The 18,364-nt window shown below is 42.6% G+C and overlaps 1 protein-coding gene across 1 annotated transcript in view; it reads right to left on the bottom strand.

Moving 5' to 3' along the window:
* Positions 1–18,364, bottom strand: part of SLC19A3 (solute carrier family 19 member 3) — a 51,410-nt gene that overhangs the window by 22,388 nt on the left and 10,658 nt on the right. Inside the window, exon 2 of the mRNA XM_077291162.1 lies at positions 7,878–8,658. Within this exon, the coding sequence (XP_077147277.1) occupies positions 7,878–8,658 (781 nt within the window). The remainder of the gene's footprint in view (positions 1–7,877; positions 8,659–18,364) is intronic.

Below are 18,364 nucleotides of genomic sequence, written 5' to 3'. Positions count from 1 at the left end.
AACGCTTGAAGTCACAGCGGACACACATGTGGCCAGGCAATTCTCCTGACAGAAATCACTCCACTGGATTATGTCCTGAGTTTTCCAGTCAATCACCGGGTTGTGTGTAGACAACCATGGAAAACCCAGAACCAATTGTGCCGGAAGACTCTTGAGCACCTTACATGTGAAATCTCACGTTTATAATGGATTACAGGGTTATCAAGCCGCAAAAATCATGTAAGTTAACCCAAAACAATCTTTATTATTAAAAGGCAAACTATGCCAACACAAAGTGACCAAAACAAAACAAAACGTGTACCACCCAGTTAAAATCTACGGGAATAAGCTAGCCATCCCTGAACAAGCTCCTAGATGATGCCTGCCTGCCAGCGGAGGTTGACACCCTAGGGGGGAGCGTATTGGCGCCCCCGCTCCAACGATGACTAACCCTAGGGGCCCTAATAAACCCTACAGCCACTAGTGAGCCCCACTACCCATAGGCTAAGGGGCCACTACGTCTATACAAACAAATGCTGTCCTAGGGAGAGCTAGCACCCAAAGAAATATAAAAACAATCTGAGCACACCAGGACCAGACCGGTGTATTAATAGGAAGATATCAGCAGAAATTGGAAACTATTAATGGTGGCTAATTGATAAACGTACACCAATACCATTCAAGTCCAGGATTGCCTATAATCAGAAGGCCAATACTCTCAGTATATAGATAACCTATATCTGTGTCTGCCCAGTCCAGATGCTACTCATATCATAATTGATGGGACCGGGGAGAAAAAGACTGCAAGGCCTCCAAAGCAGACTTGATATTGATACACACAGTATTGGTATTTAGAAGCCACCATATCCATAGAGACCATTGATACTCATCTGCATAATGCCAAGCTTCCTACACCGTCTGTCCTTATATGTAAACGCCTCAACGCGTTTCGCCTGCCTAGGCTCATCAGGAGGCTCGATATGTTGATGTACTTGTGTCCCAAAAAAAATTGGCTAAGTGCCCTCCGATTCCACCTACTTTTATGTCTCCCGCTTGTTGCGCCGTATCCGGACTCCTCCCCTCCACTTCCTCACATGTCATATCGCGCGCCAGCCTACCGAGCGCATGCCCGGGCTGGAACGCAGAGCAGCCCGTCCATTCAATACCTATTCATCACGGGCGTGCGAATACTTCCGGTTCAGCCGGAGATTGCTTCCTGTCTCGGTAATCATGACGCGCACGCCGTAAATGTGTGTATGTCGGGTTACTTAGCAACCACATGGATACAAAACACGCACAACTAAGACGGCATCTGCTTACTTATGTCCCTGCATGGACCGGGTAATTTACGACATGCTAAAGCAGAGTAACACAGAGTTCACTAGACCAAGAACTGTATGTCATGTATCACTTAGGAGGGTGGGAATATTTATATAGATGGTACACAGTGCCTAGCATCTTATCCCATCCACCCACAGTTCAAGGGCTATCAAGTAGCAGACACTGCTTAGTAAAGGCTCTATTTAATGAACCCCGCTCAGTGTATCTGCTTACATAATACCAGTCGGCCAATTAGAGGGAGAACATAAAGAAGGATAACTCGATATCTACAATAGATTATATAAATATACATAATTCCTGAAGACTAAGGAATCTATCACTCATTTAGAATGGTTCATTAGTGGGGGAATCTGTAATCATAATTTTCAATGGTTATAGGAAACATGCATACGACAGCTGCTCGTTTAGCCCCAAAGGCTCCCGGGACTCCAAGATTCCTGAGCACCTTACATGTGACCTGCTCGAAATGAAGAACCCCAATGTGGAGTTTAACCTCAGCCACAAACTCAGTAATCTCCCCCTATGGAAGAGGAGCAGAATTGATGGTGACCACACGGATAGGATGAGGCAGTTTTTCAATCTTAAAACCAGCAGTGCGCGCAAACTCCTCATCAATGAGATTTGTGGCGGAACCACTATCCACAAAAATAGTGATTGGTATCTCTCTGCCAGCGACAACAACTTTGGCAGGGAGCATGCACTGAGAAATCATCATGGAGGATATACATAAGCTCAGACTGGACTCCTCCACACCGTCTGAGCTCAGAAGTTTTCCGCCGTTGCGTTTTTCTTTAACAGCAGAGGACAGATATTAATATAATGACCATTTTTACCGCAGAAAAAACAGGCTCCCTGCTTCCTGAGTACAGGGGTATGATTCTTAACATGTGACACCCCTGCGATTTGCATAGATTCCGTGGGCTCACCTGCAGCAACCTCACGTGAACCTAAACCTTCACCCACAGGCGGCGTCTCATGATTCCCCTGACGCAAACGGCGATCAATGCGGACAACAAGACTCATAGCGGAATCTAGTGAAGCAGGAGTCTCGTACATCAGGAGGGCTTTTTTAACCCTATTAGAAACTCCATGAATAAAGTGACTCCGCAATGCTGGCTCATTCCACTGAGTGTCAACTGCCCAGCGGCGAAATTCAGAACAGTAATCCTCTGCAACACGCTCCCCCTGGCAAATAGTGCGTAACTTAGATTCTGCTAGAGCCATTCTGTCTGGATCGTCGTAAATGTGTCCTAGACCAGAAAAGAAACTCTCCACTGAGTTAAATGCAACAGAATCAGACGGCAACGAAAATGCCCATGCTTGGGGATCCCCGCTCAATAATGACAACACCAGGCCCACACGTTGAGCCTCATTACCAGAGGAGATCGGGCGCATACGGAAATACAGTTTGCAAGCTTCACGAAAAGAAACAAATTTACTGCGTTCCCCAGCAAATTTTTCAGGCAAAGGAAACTTGGGCTCATTAACTCCTCCTGTCGCTCCAGCCTGTATATTAGATACTGCTAGTCCCTGTTGCTGCACTGCTCCCTTCAACTCAGTGACCTGTAGGGACAGCGCCTCCAACTGGCGGGTTATGGAAGTCATGGGATCCATGACAAAGCACAGAGAAGAGGAAAAAAAATAAAAGGAACCCCTTTTTTTTTGTTAGGGCGATTATAATGTCACGGGGACACAAGGAGGGCGAGAGCTAATAACCCGGGCCCCTGCAATTTCCCTCAGACTAGGGAAACCCTGTCTGACCCTCTACCTGAAGTTTACACTGAAGGTGTGCATGTTCAGGCCTCCACCCTCACCCTGACTCCTGATTCAGCCCTAGACTGAGCACCACCGCACACCACCCAGTGAATGCAATAGACCAATACCCACAGTAATAACAAACAAGGATAAAGGAAAATATACACCACGCCACAGTCAATCAGGAATACACTATAACAGTGCAGGGCAAAATAAATACAAATATAGGAAGGAGTAAATAAGACAAGGAAAATACACCACCAGCAACGATTCTCCAACAACCAGCTCTCCACTCCGGACCGAGATAACTACGGATAAGACAGAAGCTATAATCGGCGACACCCAAAGATCAGGAGAACCATTTAAAGGAAATGGGCATGGCCCAGCTTCCAATCCGAGGATCAGATAAATTAACCCCGGAGCAGCCAGACGAAAACTAGCCGACGCCAATGAGCAAACAGTGGTCAAACGCGGAATTACCGCTGTCTGTCAGACGACCTGGTCTGGACAGTGTCCGACATGACACACACATAGCAAAGTTCAGGAGCTTTGTGAGTAGCTCAGGCCCAGCCCATAGGGCAGGGGAACTTTATATAGGAGCTGCCCCCCAGCAATTGGCTGGGGACAGCATTTCAAGTACACACACTAACCCTGATAAAAGCAGGGGAGGTGGGGCCGCCCACACCCTAAGCACAAACAGAAACCATTACAGCACCATCAGTGCAGGATCTGAGGCTCAGGCACCAGGCTGTGACTGCACGCCCTGACCCACATGGAATGTCATGCACCAGCTGCAAATGACCTCACAACCCGCGGACAGCTTCCACAGCGGCAACCAGGGACCGCACATGTGGATGGTCCTACAGCAGAAAAGACCTAACCACCATGTACGACTGCGCAGCAGAGAAGGGAACTGAGAAGCCTCCATCCAGGTATCAGCCAACAGTATCCCAGCTCAAATTAGGGAGAAAAGAGTAAAGGGTTAAAGCAAACATATGCATTGTCATGCCGAAAACCAGAAACAGACAGAACGGAATGACAAAACCTGCTGCCATGATGTTCTCCTTATTCATGAGCTCTGTGTAACCTTGACCCCACCACTGATTGGCAGCTTTCTGCCTATGCACAGTGTACACAGAAAGCTGCCAATCTGTGGTGTGGGCGGGGCTATACAGAGTGCAGCATTTAGAGAACTGGTAAATGTGCATTAGATAAAAAAAGTGATTTTACCAAAACTGCAGAAAACAGCCCAGTAAGTGACACATCGCTGGAATCAGGGTCTGTGCGCCTACATCATGCTGCTCTCAGATGAAGTAGCGAAAAAACAAGTGACAGATTCCCTTTAAGTCAAGAGACCCACATACCCATTAGATAGCCATCAGCAGAATGACTGTGCGGCTGGCAGCCATTTCTCCAGACTCTTCCATGCACACCCGAGCGCTTCTGTGATCTCTTTGAGAGACGCAGCTAGAATCATCTAATAGCGGCTTATCTCCGCCCCCCAAAAAAGATCGACAGTTGAAATTCCAATGGTCAGATCCTTCTCTTCTCTGACATCTTCTTTCCATCTATAAGGGGGGATGTCAGGAGACCCACACACATTAGATGGACGGCTTATGCTGCTGAAATTGGCAGGTGCAGATGACTTTAATCTAATTTGTATGAGGGCCTAAAAGGGTAAATTATCATTATTCTCATCCACAGAAATATCTTCTTGAAGTTTTATGTTTATTTCTAGATTTTTTGGGTGTGCTCATTTTGGAGAGAAAATAGGCTATATCAGTGTGCTTTCTTTTTCCCCTCCAGTACACTATCTGTTCCTCAAAGTTTGATCAATAGTGAAGAGATCTACAGATCCAGACACAACCCATAGTCATGCGGTGACAGATATATGTATAGAAGTCCATTGTCCAAAGTATAAAAGAGAGCAGGTAACAATCATGATTAAGTTTTATTAGGAAGTCACTACTTATGTTCTATGTGCGAATATCAGTAAAGAGGACAAGTATTCTTCTGAAATATCTGTCTTAGTATATATAGGTGCTTCTCACTAAATTAGAATATCATCAAAAAGTTAATTTCAGTTCTTCAATACAAAAACTGAATCTCATATATTATATAGAGTCATTACAAACAGAGTGATCTATGTCACGTGTTTATTTCTGTTAATGTTGATGATTATGGCTTACAGCCAATGAAAACCTAAAAGTCATTATCTCAGTAAATTAAAATAATCAACAAAAAACACCTGCAAAGGCTTCCTAAGCATTTAAGAAGGTCCCTTAGTCGGTTTCAGTAGCTCCACAATCATGGGGAAGACTGCTGACTTGACAGATGTCCATAAGGCAGTCATTGGCACACTCCACAAGGAGGGTAAGCCACAAACGGTCATTGCTAAAGAAGCTGGCTGTTGAGAGTGCTGTATCCAAGCATATTAATGGAAAATGGAAGGAAAAAGTGTGGTAGAAAAAGGTGTACAAACAACCGGGATAACCGCAGCCTTGAAAGGATTGTTAAGGAAAGACCATTCAAAAATTGGGGGAAAATTCACAAGGAGTGGACTGCTGCTGGAGTCATTGCTTCAAGAGCCACCAGACACAGACGTATCCAGGACATGGGCTACAAGTGTCGCATTCCTTGTGTCAAGCAGCGTCGGACTGGAGCACCTTGGGCCCACCAGAGAAAATCATTCTTGGGGCCCACTATGTAGCTAGACAGAAATAAATACAAGACCACCAATTGTGCGGTAAAACATGCTAATATCAGGGTATAATATAAGGTAGCACCCATCTTATTTATGTAGCAGGAGTTGGGGTAGCCTCCCTCATAGAATATAATGAAATTACCCTCATAGAATATAATGCAGCACCCTCACGAAATATAGTGTAGCCCCCCTCACAGACTATAATGCAGCACCCCACAAAATATAATGCAACCCCCTCATAAGGTATAATGCAGCCCCCCCATAGAATATAATGTAGCACCCTCACAGGGTATAATACAGCCCTCCTCATACAGTATAATGCAGCCCCTCCAAACAGAATATAATGTAGCACCCTCAGAGTATAATGCAACCTCATAAGGTATAATGCAACCCCCCGTAGAATATACTGTAGCCCCCTCATATAGTATGATGTAGCCCCCAGAATGTATTGTATCCTCCCTGAGAGAATGGAGCCTCCACACAGAATATATTGCAGCCCCCCTCCACAGAATATAATGCAGAACCCTCAAAGTATAATGCAGCTCCCCTCATAGGGTATAATGCAGCCCCCCTCCACCTCCATCATTGCCTTCTCACCCACATCCCCTATCATTGCCCATTCCACCACCTCCATCACTGCCTCCCCCCACCACCACCATCATTGTCCTTTACACCACAACCATCATTGCCTTCTCCCCCCACCCCATCATTGCCAATTCTACCAGCTCCATTATTGCCTCCTCCCCCACCATTCCCATCACTGCTCTCTCCATCACGCACATCACTGCCAATCTCCAATACACACACAGCATCACTCACACACGTGGGCAGACAAACAGAGACACAGCAATACTCACCTATCCGCACGTTCACCACAGCCACAGCACATCCAGGAAGCAGCATCCTCGCCGCTGGCAGCTTTCTCTCTGAAACAATCACACTGAATGATGACGTCATCCAGCCGCGCTGTGTCAAACAGGCAGCGCTGGGCAGTGGACAGGAAGCAGGATGGCATCGGATCCTGCAGCTCCGCTTCGCTGCCAAGCTTCCGGGGATTAGCTGCCCTGCAGGGGCCGACCTCCGGGGCCCCAATGCAGCTGCTCCAGATTTACATGCGGGCAGTGTTAGCCTCAGCCTGCACCTAACTGGTGTTATAAAGTATTCTAATTTACTGAGATAATGGCTTTTGGGTTTTCATTGGCTGTAAGCCATAATCATCAACTTTAACAGATATACTTGTATACATGTGAAATCACATTCCTACTGTATCTTTTCTGAGTACTCGGCTTTGTGTCCATCCTCTGTTATTTCTCCTGAGAATGAATAAATAAGTTACAACCGGACCTTACTATTGTAGGATATTCACAGTCTGACACTGTCGGCAATAATTAGACAGTGTCTGTGTGTGCAGGAACAAACCCGACTGACAAGGGGAAGAGTAATAACCGACTGTCAGTTTATTTATCAATTCCCAGGAGGAATAACAGAGGAACAAAACAGTTAAAACTCTGATGCTCCAGCATTACGCCATAAAAAATAGAAGTATTTACTACCACATCTTCGGGACTAGTGACAGGTGGGCTTCTAAGAGTAAACATTTAAAGAGTAATCTTTGTTGTAGTTTTTATTTTATGAATGAATAGAACACATAGAGATCAGGAACCTTTCCACATATTTTATCAGAGAAATTTTCTTTCTCCTCCTGGACTGATCATTCATTCTCAAATCTTGGGTAAAATCTGTATGAAGACAGATTTTCCCATTACTAAGATAGGAGATGCCAGTTGGTGCTTGTAGGATTCTATGGAGAGAAGAGTGGAGAGAAGCTGGCCGCAGACACAGGCATTCAGATGCAACAGCTACAGTTCTCCATAAAACTTTACAGGCACCAACCGTCATCGATCTCGGTAATGGGAAAATCTGTATTCACTGAAGAATGATTTAATCTGTGAAATGAGAATGAATCCGTCCCGGAGGAGAGAGGAGCAGGTTTCCCTGATTTCTTTTCACCTGTATTATTGATTTATGAAAACAGAAATTAAGACGACAGTTACTCTGTAGTTTATTTCACAACTTATTAGAAACTCCGTCTACTCACCCAGAAATGTGGAGATGGCCTCGACTCCTCCGTTATAGATGGTGGAGTTCTGCGCAGGCTCCACATGCTCCCAGAGAACCTGCACATAATTCACCACCTGGTTGTATCCCGCTGTAGCCAGTGCCCACCATAGAGACCAGTATAGGAGCTGCATGGAGGAGTAACAGGCCTTCAAGTCCTTGCACAGGAGCCAGAGAACTTTACAGAAGTTTGGGCCAGAACTTTTGCTTGAGTCCTTTGTCTCCGATTCTGCACATGGCACATCTGGGTTATTACTAGTTACCGTTGGGTCTTCAGATGTTCCACCAACATTGTCTTCCATTGTTTTTTTATGGAAAAACATACTCTTTCTTGGCATGGGAAGCACAAAGGATGATATAAAAGCTATTGAGACGCTTATTAAGGAAATGACATTCAGATAGAAGTAAGACACTCCAGCGAAGGAGACCAGGAGCTGCCCCAGAACAGAGGCCACAGTGTATCCCACCAATGTGACACTGCGGCAATAGCTGGTCACCTTCTGGTAATGTTCTGTGTCCACCACACTGTAGATGTAGGAGAAGTAGGCCACCTCGGTGGCAGTGACCATGCCGTACATAAACTCTAGGCCCTGCATGGCAGGAACTCCACGGGCAAAGAGCAAAAGGATCCAGCAGATGATGTAACTCAGGCCCTGCAGGATTATCACTGGCTTGTATCTTACATAGTCTGTGAGCAGGAATACTGGGAATAATATCACCAGGTAGCTGTAGGTCCATACTGGGAAGATGGAGTTTGTAACCTGTGATATGGGAATATAGTGGAAATTATAATATACAGTCAATACCCAACATATGTAACGATAAGAATCATATAAACAGATACATATAATTATAGCCTTGTAAGAGTGACAGGGAAGAGAAACCAGAAAGAGGGCAAAGGCAAGACATATGCCAAACCTTGAGTTATGTATACGGTTAAAGGGAATCTATCACCAGGTTTTGCCACCTAATCTGAGAGTAGCATAATGTAGGGACAGAGACCCTGAATCCAGTGTTGCGTCACTTACTGGGCTGCTTGCTGTGATTTTTATAAAACTGCTATTTTATTAGCACTAGAGGATTAGTAAACCTGCTCCAATGTAGTCTTCTATATTATTGAGCCCTGTATAACCCCGCCCCCACCACTGATTGGCAGCTTTCTACCTATGCACAGTGTACACAGAAAGCAGCCAATCAGTGGTCTGGGTGGAGTTATGCAGAGCTCAGCATTCAGAGAACTGCTAGATCTGCAGCAGATAAACAGTGATTTTATCAAACCTACAGCAAGTAACTCAGTAAGTGACACATCGCTGGCTCTGCATTACACTGCTCTCTAATGGCGTAGCAAAAACCTAGTGACAGATTCCCTTTAAAGGGATTGACCAGGACTTAGATAATGATGACTCATCTATATCAATTACATTTAATCAGGTGAGAGTTGGACACCCAGCATTCCCACTGATTAGCTGTTTGCTGGTCCTGAGGCGGCTGGATTTACAGTGTATGGAGTCGGAATATGTGCAATGGCTTTGCAACTAAAATTTAAAAATTGAGCCCACTTTTATAAATATAATCTAGCGGCGAACTTTCGTTATGTAATTGACTGGATAAGGGGGAAGTCCCACTTTGCTAATGTTCAGGTAGAGCAACAACTTTGTCATCATATTTCATTAGCAGCCCTAATACACCTACATAACGAAGAAATTCCAAACGATGTTAAGGAACACCCAACACTCTGGTCCACAATTCTTACTTGGCGTAGGGTTCGAAAACTATGTAGGCTTAATATCTACTCTTCCCCTTTTCAGCCATTCATGGGTCATCCTCGATTTCTGGGAGGGAAACCTTCTTTGATGTACAAAGTACTAGAGACATGGTTGAACTAAGGCGGTAAATTTAATGAATGACGACTTTTCGCTGCTCACTTTCGACAGGGTGTCACAAAGGTTTCCAGCACTTGTGGGTAAACCCTTTATCTTTCTACAGGCACGTAGCCTGGTGCAGGTGGATAACACGAAGCGTTCAGAACCCAAATTAGGTAGGCATCTAGACACCTTTATTAAAGGAACTTCATCACAAATTTCATCCACAAGCAAAATCTACTCAATAATAAGGATGCGATGGTCTTGAGAAGGGTAATTGAAGGGTCCAGGCAAGTGGAGAGAGGATATACCAGGGTTTGAAACAGAAGATTTTCTAAAAGCCACACTGACACAAAAGAAAACGATCCCTTATAATAGCTACACTGACATGGCTTTGCTGATATTCGACAAGCATATATAATCCCTTACATACAATCAAACATGTCTCCTGGGACTACCTACTCATGCTCCAAATGTGCTTACTCCATCACTTGTGGGGATGCATGCATATCCAGAAATTATGGAAAAGCATTCATTCATATATCCAAACTACATATTGCATTACTTTTCCATTAACACCACAGTGGGCAGTTTTCAACATCCTGGCAGATAGTCATCAAAATATATCGATCATCACTAATTATTTGGGCCTCAGCTGCGAGGAAGAGCATCCTCCATCATTGGTTAAACCCAGTGACACAACCACTAACACTAATTCAATCCAAAATTATGTTTTTGCGTAAAATGGATTGCCTGGACACAATGACAAACAAAGAAAAAATGACCGGGATATTCTTTGAAAGATGGGCGTCGTTCATTCCCACATTACCAGACAACACTAAAGATAGATTGAGGAAACAACACCTCATGGTACTTACTAGAGACACTTCATAATCAAGTTCCAATACCATAGTCATTGACGGTATGTGAGAGTTCAGTTCGCACATGGTGGGGACGGGGGGAGGTGTTGTTTCTTCCTTTTTCTTTGGGGGGGTAAGTGTTAAATTCATGGTATTTGTTGGATATCATTGCCTGTATGTACTACTATGCATTTAATAAACAGAGTTTACGAAAAATGAAAAATTGAACCTGCTTTGAAAATGGTCTCGATTATAAAAACCTACCCAATAACAAAGTCTACACGCCCCTGTTAAAATGCCAGTTTTTTTGCCAATTCTTACCAAGAAGAATCATTTTAGAACTTTTCCACATTTAATGTCACCCATAATCTGGACAAATCCATTGAGAAACAAACTGAAATCATTTTGAGAGGTAAAATTAAAATAGCGAAGGTAAAATAATGTGATTGCATAAGTGTGAACACCCACTTATAATTAAGGATGTGGTTGTGTTCAGAATGAGCCAATCCCACTTAAGGCCCCGTCTCACTAAGCGATTTACCAACGATCACGACCAGCGATATGACCTGGCCGTGATCGTTGGTAAGTCGCTGTGTGGTCGCTGGGGAGCTGTCACACAGACCGCTCTCCCCAGCGACCAACGATCAGGGGAACGACTTCGGCATCGTTGAAACTGTCTTCAACGATGCCGAAGTCCCCCTGCAGCACCCGGGTAACCAGGGTAAACATCGGGTTACTAAGTGCAGTGCCGCGCTTAGTAACCCGATGTTTACCCTGGTTACCAAAAAAAACAAACACTACATACTCGCCTTTCGGTGTCCAGGTCCCTTGCCGTCCGCTTCCTGCTCTGACAGTGCCGGCCGTACACTGAGAGCAGAGCGCAGCGGTGACGTCACTGCTGTGCTCTCACTTCTCACTGTACGGCCGGCAGTCAGTGAGAGCAGGAAGCAGACGGCAAGGGACCTGACGGACATCAGAAGGCGAGTATGTACTGTTTGTTTTTTTTTACATTTACGCTGGTAACCAGGGAAAACATCGGGTTACTAAGCGCGGCCCTGCGCTTAGTAACCCGATGTTTACCCTGGTTACCAGTGAAGACATCGCTGGATCGGTGTCACACACACCGATTCAGCAATGTCAGCGGGGCCTCAACGACAAAAAAAAGGTCCAGGCCATTCCGACACGACCAGCGATCTCGCAGCAGGGGCCTGATCGCTGGTACGTGTCACACATAGCGAGATCGCTATGGAGGTCGCTGTTGCGTCACAAAACTTGTGACTCAGCAGCGATCTCGCTAGCGATCTCGCTATGTGAGACGGGGCCTTTTCACTCATGTTAGGTAGTGGTCAGTACACCGCTGCCACCATTTACAGGGATTCTGATTTACCCCATATAACATTTAGCTGTTCTACTAGGGCTTAAACTGACATTTTCTTAGTTGTGTGTTACAGCAAAAGCATATAAGACAGCTAAAAGATGAGAGTGATTAGTCAGAAGGGAAGATTTTTTTTCCCAAGGCGTTTTTATTCCACGGAACACTGATGAATGTGGCTTAAATTTGGCACTACTGTGGCACCAATTGGACATCCCTCAAAAATTGATGAAAAGACGAGAAGAAAATTTGTCTGGGAGGGTGACAAGAGGCCAACAACAACATTAAAGGAGCTGAAGGAATTTCTGGTAAGTACTTTGTGTACTGCATGATAACAATATTCAGTATTCTTCATATGTCTGGCCTGTGGGGAAGCGTGTCAAGACTGAAGAGTTTTACAAAGAAAAACATGTTTTGCCAAAACCTACATAAAGCGTGACAAAAGTATGTGGGAAAAGTGTTATGGTCTGATGAGACTAAGGTTGAACGTTTTTTTTTTCTATATAATTGCATATATTTGGTGCAAAGCCAACACTGCTCATTGCCAAAAGAACACCATACCCCCAGTGAAGCATTGGTGGAGGCAACATTATGCTTCAGGGTTGTTGTTTGGCAGTGGAACTGAGGCTTTAGTCAAGTTGAAGGGAATAATGAATAGTTCCAAATAGTCAACTTTGTATCTTTCAAGCCTCTGCAAAAATAGCTGAAGATTAAGAGGCATTTCACCTTACAGTAAGACAACGATCCTAAGTATACCTCCAAATCAACAAAATAATGGCATTGCCAAATGAAGATCAAAGTTTTGGAATGGCTCAGCCAGAGCCCAGACCTGACTCCAGTAGAAAATCTGTGCGTGACCTGATGAGAGATGCCCTCGCAACTATTAGTTTAAGGGTGTGCAAATTTATGCAGCAACATTATTTTACTTCTTTCATTTTCTTTTTACACTCAAAAAGATTTCATTGAATTGTGCAGATTATGGTTGACATTAAAGGTGGAAAACATTCTGAAATTATTCTATTTGGTATGAACGCACGCACACACTGGATGTCACAGATGGTTTATTGAATTTCTACTTGCTAACGTATCGGGACCAGACATGTTTATTCAGTTTACTTTAGTTAAATGTTTCCCACAGTGAGTAATAATTAATGAGTTATTCATCAGAGTCCATTACGAAGCATAATCCCTGTTCCTCTCCTCACACTTATTCTAATATATACTGCACTTAGGAATGAAGAAAATACACCACGTACTGAAGTTGAAAACCAATGCAAGGTAAAGTATACATAGATATACGAAGTATACCGTAATTCTCATCCATTCTAAATCCACTTCTGACTTTGGTTTCTCCAAATGCCACGATGCCAACATCAGAGGAGCCATGAACTGAGATATGTCATCATGAGCAATTTCACCGTCTAATCATTCTTTGCGCACTGATTTTCTAATTTGGTCCATCATGTTTCCTACTGTGATGCTTAGTTTATCCGTTAATAAAGTAAATCACTTTTGGCCAGCAGCAGTATGTCATGTATTAATAAAGATGAGTATTAGAACTGGTTCATGCTATTTTCACCTTTTTTTCCAATAATGAAAAGTTGCCAGCTTGTGTTTTAGAGATACTGTATCATACATGACACCAGTAGTTCCTGATCTGAAAACATGGCCACTCTTCATTTAGACCAACACATTACTTTTTGAAGTTATCCAGCCTTGTCTGATTTTAGCTCCAGCTTCTGGGTCATTTAGTTGACATCGCCATTTATTTATAAGTTTTCTTGTAAGTTCAACAAGAAACAAACTATTTTTCCCCACAATATACTGCAGTTAGTGTATGAAAAAATGTATATGGTATTTTTAGAAGTTCACTAAAAATACCATATACATTTTTTCATACACTAACTGCAGTATATTGTGGGGAAAAATAGTTTGTTGCCCTTTTATAGATAAATTGTTTTTCATTCGTCTTCAGAAACAATATTGAGTTTACACATGAATGAGAATTTGCTTTAAGAAAATTGGAGACAGCGGGCGTTACATAGATGATATTCTATACTGAACTCAGATAATGAACAGCACCGAGGTTCACTTTCTAAAAATAAATGACTCACAGGGTGTATCCCTTTATTATACCATTCCATAAATAATGTATTGTTATTCTAAATAGGAAGATATTATGATATTCTTAAAGGGGAATGTTTCAGAGGGATCAAACCTCTTAAGCCATCTATATGGGCATGGAGGTCATAGAAAGTTTAATAAAATGATACATTAGTATCTGTGATCCAATATCTTTTTTTCCAGAAAAATCCATGTTATTCTTAATATGTAAATAACCTGTTGAGATCTATGGGTCGGACACTGACCTATGTGAGAATTTGCTTTCAGAGCTTATTTTAAATTAAAAAGAGTGAAATCAGTGTGAGACATGTAATGACTGACAGACTGATCTCCTGATCTCACTTCAGAGCTGTGTGTGACTACAACTAACACAGTACAGAAGAGCTGAACTTTGTATCATTCCAAACACATTTGCAGTTGTAGTTCTTCACTCTCCAAAGAGTAACTTTTTTTCACTCAATTATTGATCACCCTGTTACTCGCCTGTCTCTATTGGTTTACTGTTGTAACCCGACAACCACTTTTACATCATGACTCAAGGTCTTTTAAGATGGAGTCAAACAGCTATGTGATGTTTAAGTATTCAGATAGCTTTGTATTGAGTTTCCTTGTGCTTTTAGAGTTTACCTCACCGTCCATTTCTCTCACCTAGCCAATCATCTCTTCAGCAAACTCCTGCTTGTTTATCAACTATCTGCATTTACATCCTAGCTCACACCTGCAACTAACCATTCATCTGTTGTAACAATAACAAACTCGTCTCTTGTGCTGTTCACACTACTACACTGTTGCAACTTTTTTTATATTCTTTGCAAGCAAGTATGCAGAGTGTCAGTTCATCACTGCTGCCTGTGGTTAATCATTTGTTTGCCGATTGCTAGTGATGAGCGTATATACTCGTTACTCGATATTTCCTGAGCATGCTCGGGTGACCTCCGAGTATTTTTTTAGTGCTCGGAGATTTAGTTTTCATCACCACAGCTGAATGACTTACATCTGTTAGCCAGCATAAGTACATGTGGGGGTTGTCTGGTTGCTAGGGAATCCCCACATGTAATCAAGCTGGCTAATAGCTGTAAATCATCCAGCTGTGGCGAAAAAAACTAAATCTCTGAGCACTAAAAAATACTCGGAGGACACCCGAGCATGCTCGGGAAATCTCGAGTAACGAGTATATTCGCTCATCACTACCGATTGCCTATGTCTCTGCCAAAGACCATCTGTCTACTGAGAGCAGACAACTCTGTATTTAACCATTTTTGCTGCAATTCCTGTGCTGACTATACATCTACAGTCCTTCTGTATATCCACACTCCTGACTGTGTGTCTTCTTTTGCTTCATGCTCCACTTTTCTGCCTGCCTTGCTGCTTATTCTGCTATTTTGGTCCTCGCTGATTCTCGTGCCATCCAGCAAGTCCTGTGTGCTATGCCATCGCTTTCGGATCTTATAGCTCATTCTGACATGCAGCTTAGAGAAACAAATGAGCCCATAATAAAACCTTTGTAAAATTTTGAATCTGTGTAATATAATTTATTACTTTTTTTTTTTGCTTCCTTCTAGCTTTAACACCATTCTGAAAGTGGTGACTTATCTATCAAGTCCATGCTATTTTAGTAGCTTACTATGCAAATAGCCTCTTCAGAGAGGAAGGGGACTTGAACAACTTTTGGAAGTAGCAAACTTATAAGTCAATATTTACTCTTTAATGAGCCTTGCCACAATAGGACAACAGTCAAATCAGAATCTCAATTTGTAGGCATGTTTTTATTAGTGTAGCCTATAAGTCTCCTTACACTGGCATAGTAAATATAGGAAAACTGACTGAACAGCAATCTAGTCTGAACTGGTGCATAACCAAAAAAGTCATATAGCAAATAGATCAATGGCTGCACTCAAATTTACTGTGCCAAAGCAAGGAAATGTGCGATACATGAAATGTGAATAGCATAATGGCTTGTGAAATCTATGAAAAAACACATGAGATTCTTAGCACAAGATTTGGCCAAAAGTTGTGAGCCCATCCACCAAACATCAAGGTAATTTCAGATCGGATGGGTACCTGAGCTGACTGCCTAGTGTGAACACTTACCTATGGCTAATAACATGGTAAAGCCAGGCTAATAACATGGTAAAGCCTGCTTTTATAGGAAGCTTCCTATAAATGCAGGCTTTACCATGTTATTAGCCATAGGTAAGTGTTCACACTAGGCAGTCAGCTCAGGTACCCATCCGTTTTGAGATTACCTTGACGTTTGGTGGATGGGCTCACAACTTTTGGCCAAATCTTGTGCTAAAAATCTCATGTGTTTTTTCATAAATTTCACAAGCCATTATGCTATTCACATTTCATGTATCGCACATTTCCTTGCTTTAGCACAGTAAATTTGAGTGCAGCCATTGATCTATCTACTTCCTTACACTGGCATGTCACGAGAGACGTTACTCCTTAGTAGCTGACTTGAACTGCAGGTCTAGCTAAATCTAATTATCTGTCTGAACTTCTCTGCAAACTTCCTCCATGCATATAGAGAGTGAGTGTGATTGTATTTAGTGTCTCATCATGGGGGAGAGGAGCACAGAAGCTCCAAGAGGAGTATGAATTTAGCTACATCTTCAGTTCAGATCAGATACTAAGACAATGGGCTAAATGGGCTAGGCAACGCAATGGAGCACATCACAAAGATTCAGAACTCTACAAAGACTGATCATTTAATAAAAAAGCCTTTAGTGACTCTTTAACGACAGCCTGATTTTTTTTCTTATCAAATTCTAGGCCATAGTAACATTCCTTAATAATAAAGTCTAATATGTATAAGGCTGTTTAAAAAGTTGCGTGTGAAGCAAAGTAATTGGATCCCAGACTGTTGTAAAGATTAAGATAATAATGGCTAGTTTTATGTATGCAATCTACATCATATCTGCAGAGACTGGTAGTTGTCAGCTCTTATATTTCGTAACCTGTCAGCAGGATTGTGTACAGTAACCTACAGTGTCAGGTCGGCGCCGTTATATTGATTAAAATTATACCTTGGTTGATGAAATCTGCCTTGTGGTTGTTGTTTAATCTTTATTGTCAGTTTTGGGTTAATGATATGCCCGTGCTCCGGTGGGCGGCATGTGGGGGGTCTTCATGTGGTGCTCTGATTAGGTATTCATCAGTATAGCTTCCGACAGGTCACTGACCTGACGTATTTTGCATACTCCATATCTTATTGTTTGAACAAAAAAATTACATTCATCATGCAGGCGCTGATGCCTGCGCTGTAGCATGAAAGGGCCTATAATATTCATATTGTCATTTAATTTTGTCATATAAATGTCTTGAGAAAAAAAAAAATCTTAATCAAAATGGCACTGGCAGCCGCGCCTGCGCAATAACATCATTCAGAATGCGATAGATGCTACTGCGCTGGCGCCATTGTACTAGAGAAAAATAAAAATTGGCTCCATCAGGATGGCACCAGCGGTGCCTGCGCAATAGTATCTATCTGATTACTCATAGATGATACCGTACAGGCGCCGTAATTTGCCCGCGTCATAGACATGTATGAGGCTGTTAGACGCCGGTCAGGAGATCCACAGCCTGTCCTTGCATCTTAGTGTACAGAGCATGAGAAACATGGATGTACAAAACCGGCATAAGGCTAGTTACACTCGCCGGGCTTTCAGGCCCAACGCTTCCTATTATGAAGTGGTTAAACAACCAATATACCATAGTTGTACCTAGGCAAAGATTAACGCCAGTGAATGCATAAAACAAACTGCAATTTCAGCAATATGTGAATTATTATGTAATTTTGCTGAGCAACTGCAGCTATGTTCTCAGTGTAAGGCCCTTTATCTATGAAGTCATTTTTATTTTATTTTCAAGTGTTATCTGTTGAACAAAGAATTTCCTATACTGTGCATAAGGTTTACAACCTGTAATAAATGACTGAGCTAATCAGAAAGTATGCAATTTGGTAAGTTACATAGGGTGGAAATAATTAATGTTCATAATTAGGTCAAGTGCAGCTTTAAAAACTTGTTATACTAGGCTGATATTTACATACATGTAGCAGGAGGACAGTGTGACACAAGGAAGCGCTGTGAGTTTAAAGGAAGGTCCGCCATTCTTCTTATTTTATAATCAATTATTTTTAATACAAAATTAAATGTACTTGTTTGTTTTTTTATTTTGTAATTTTTTCTTCAGCCACAGGGGGCAGCTTTTTGCATTTGCTGGTGTGTATACGATGCTTTCACAC

Source organism: Ranitomeya variabilis, chromosome 2 (genome assembly GCF_051348905.1).
Source record: "Ranitomeya variabilis isolate aRanVar5 chromosome 2, aRanVar5.hap1, whole genome shotgun sequence".
NCBI lineage: Eukaryota > Metazoa > Chordata > Amphibia > Anura > Dendrobatidae > Ranitomeya > Ranitomeya variabilis.
Note: the sequence above shows the minus strand (reverse complement) of the source record. Positions and strands in the feature narration are given on the sequence as shown.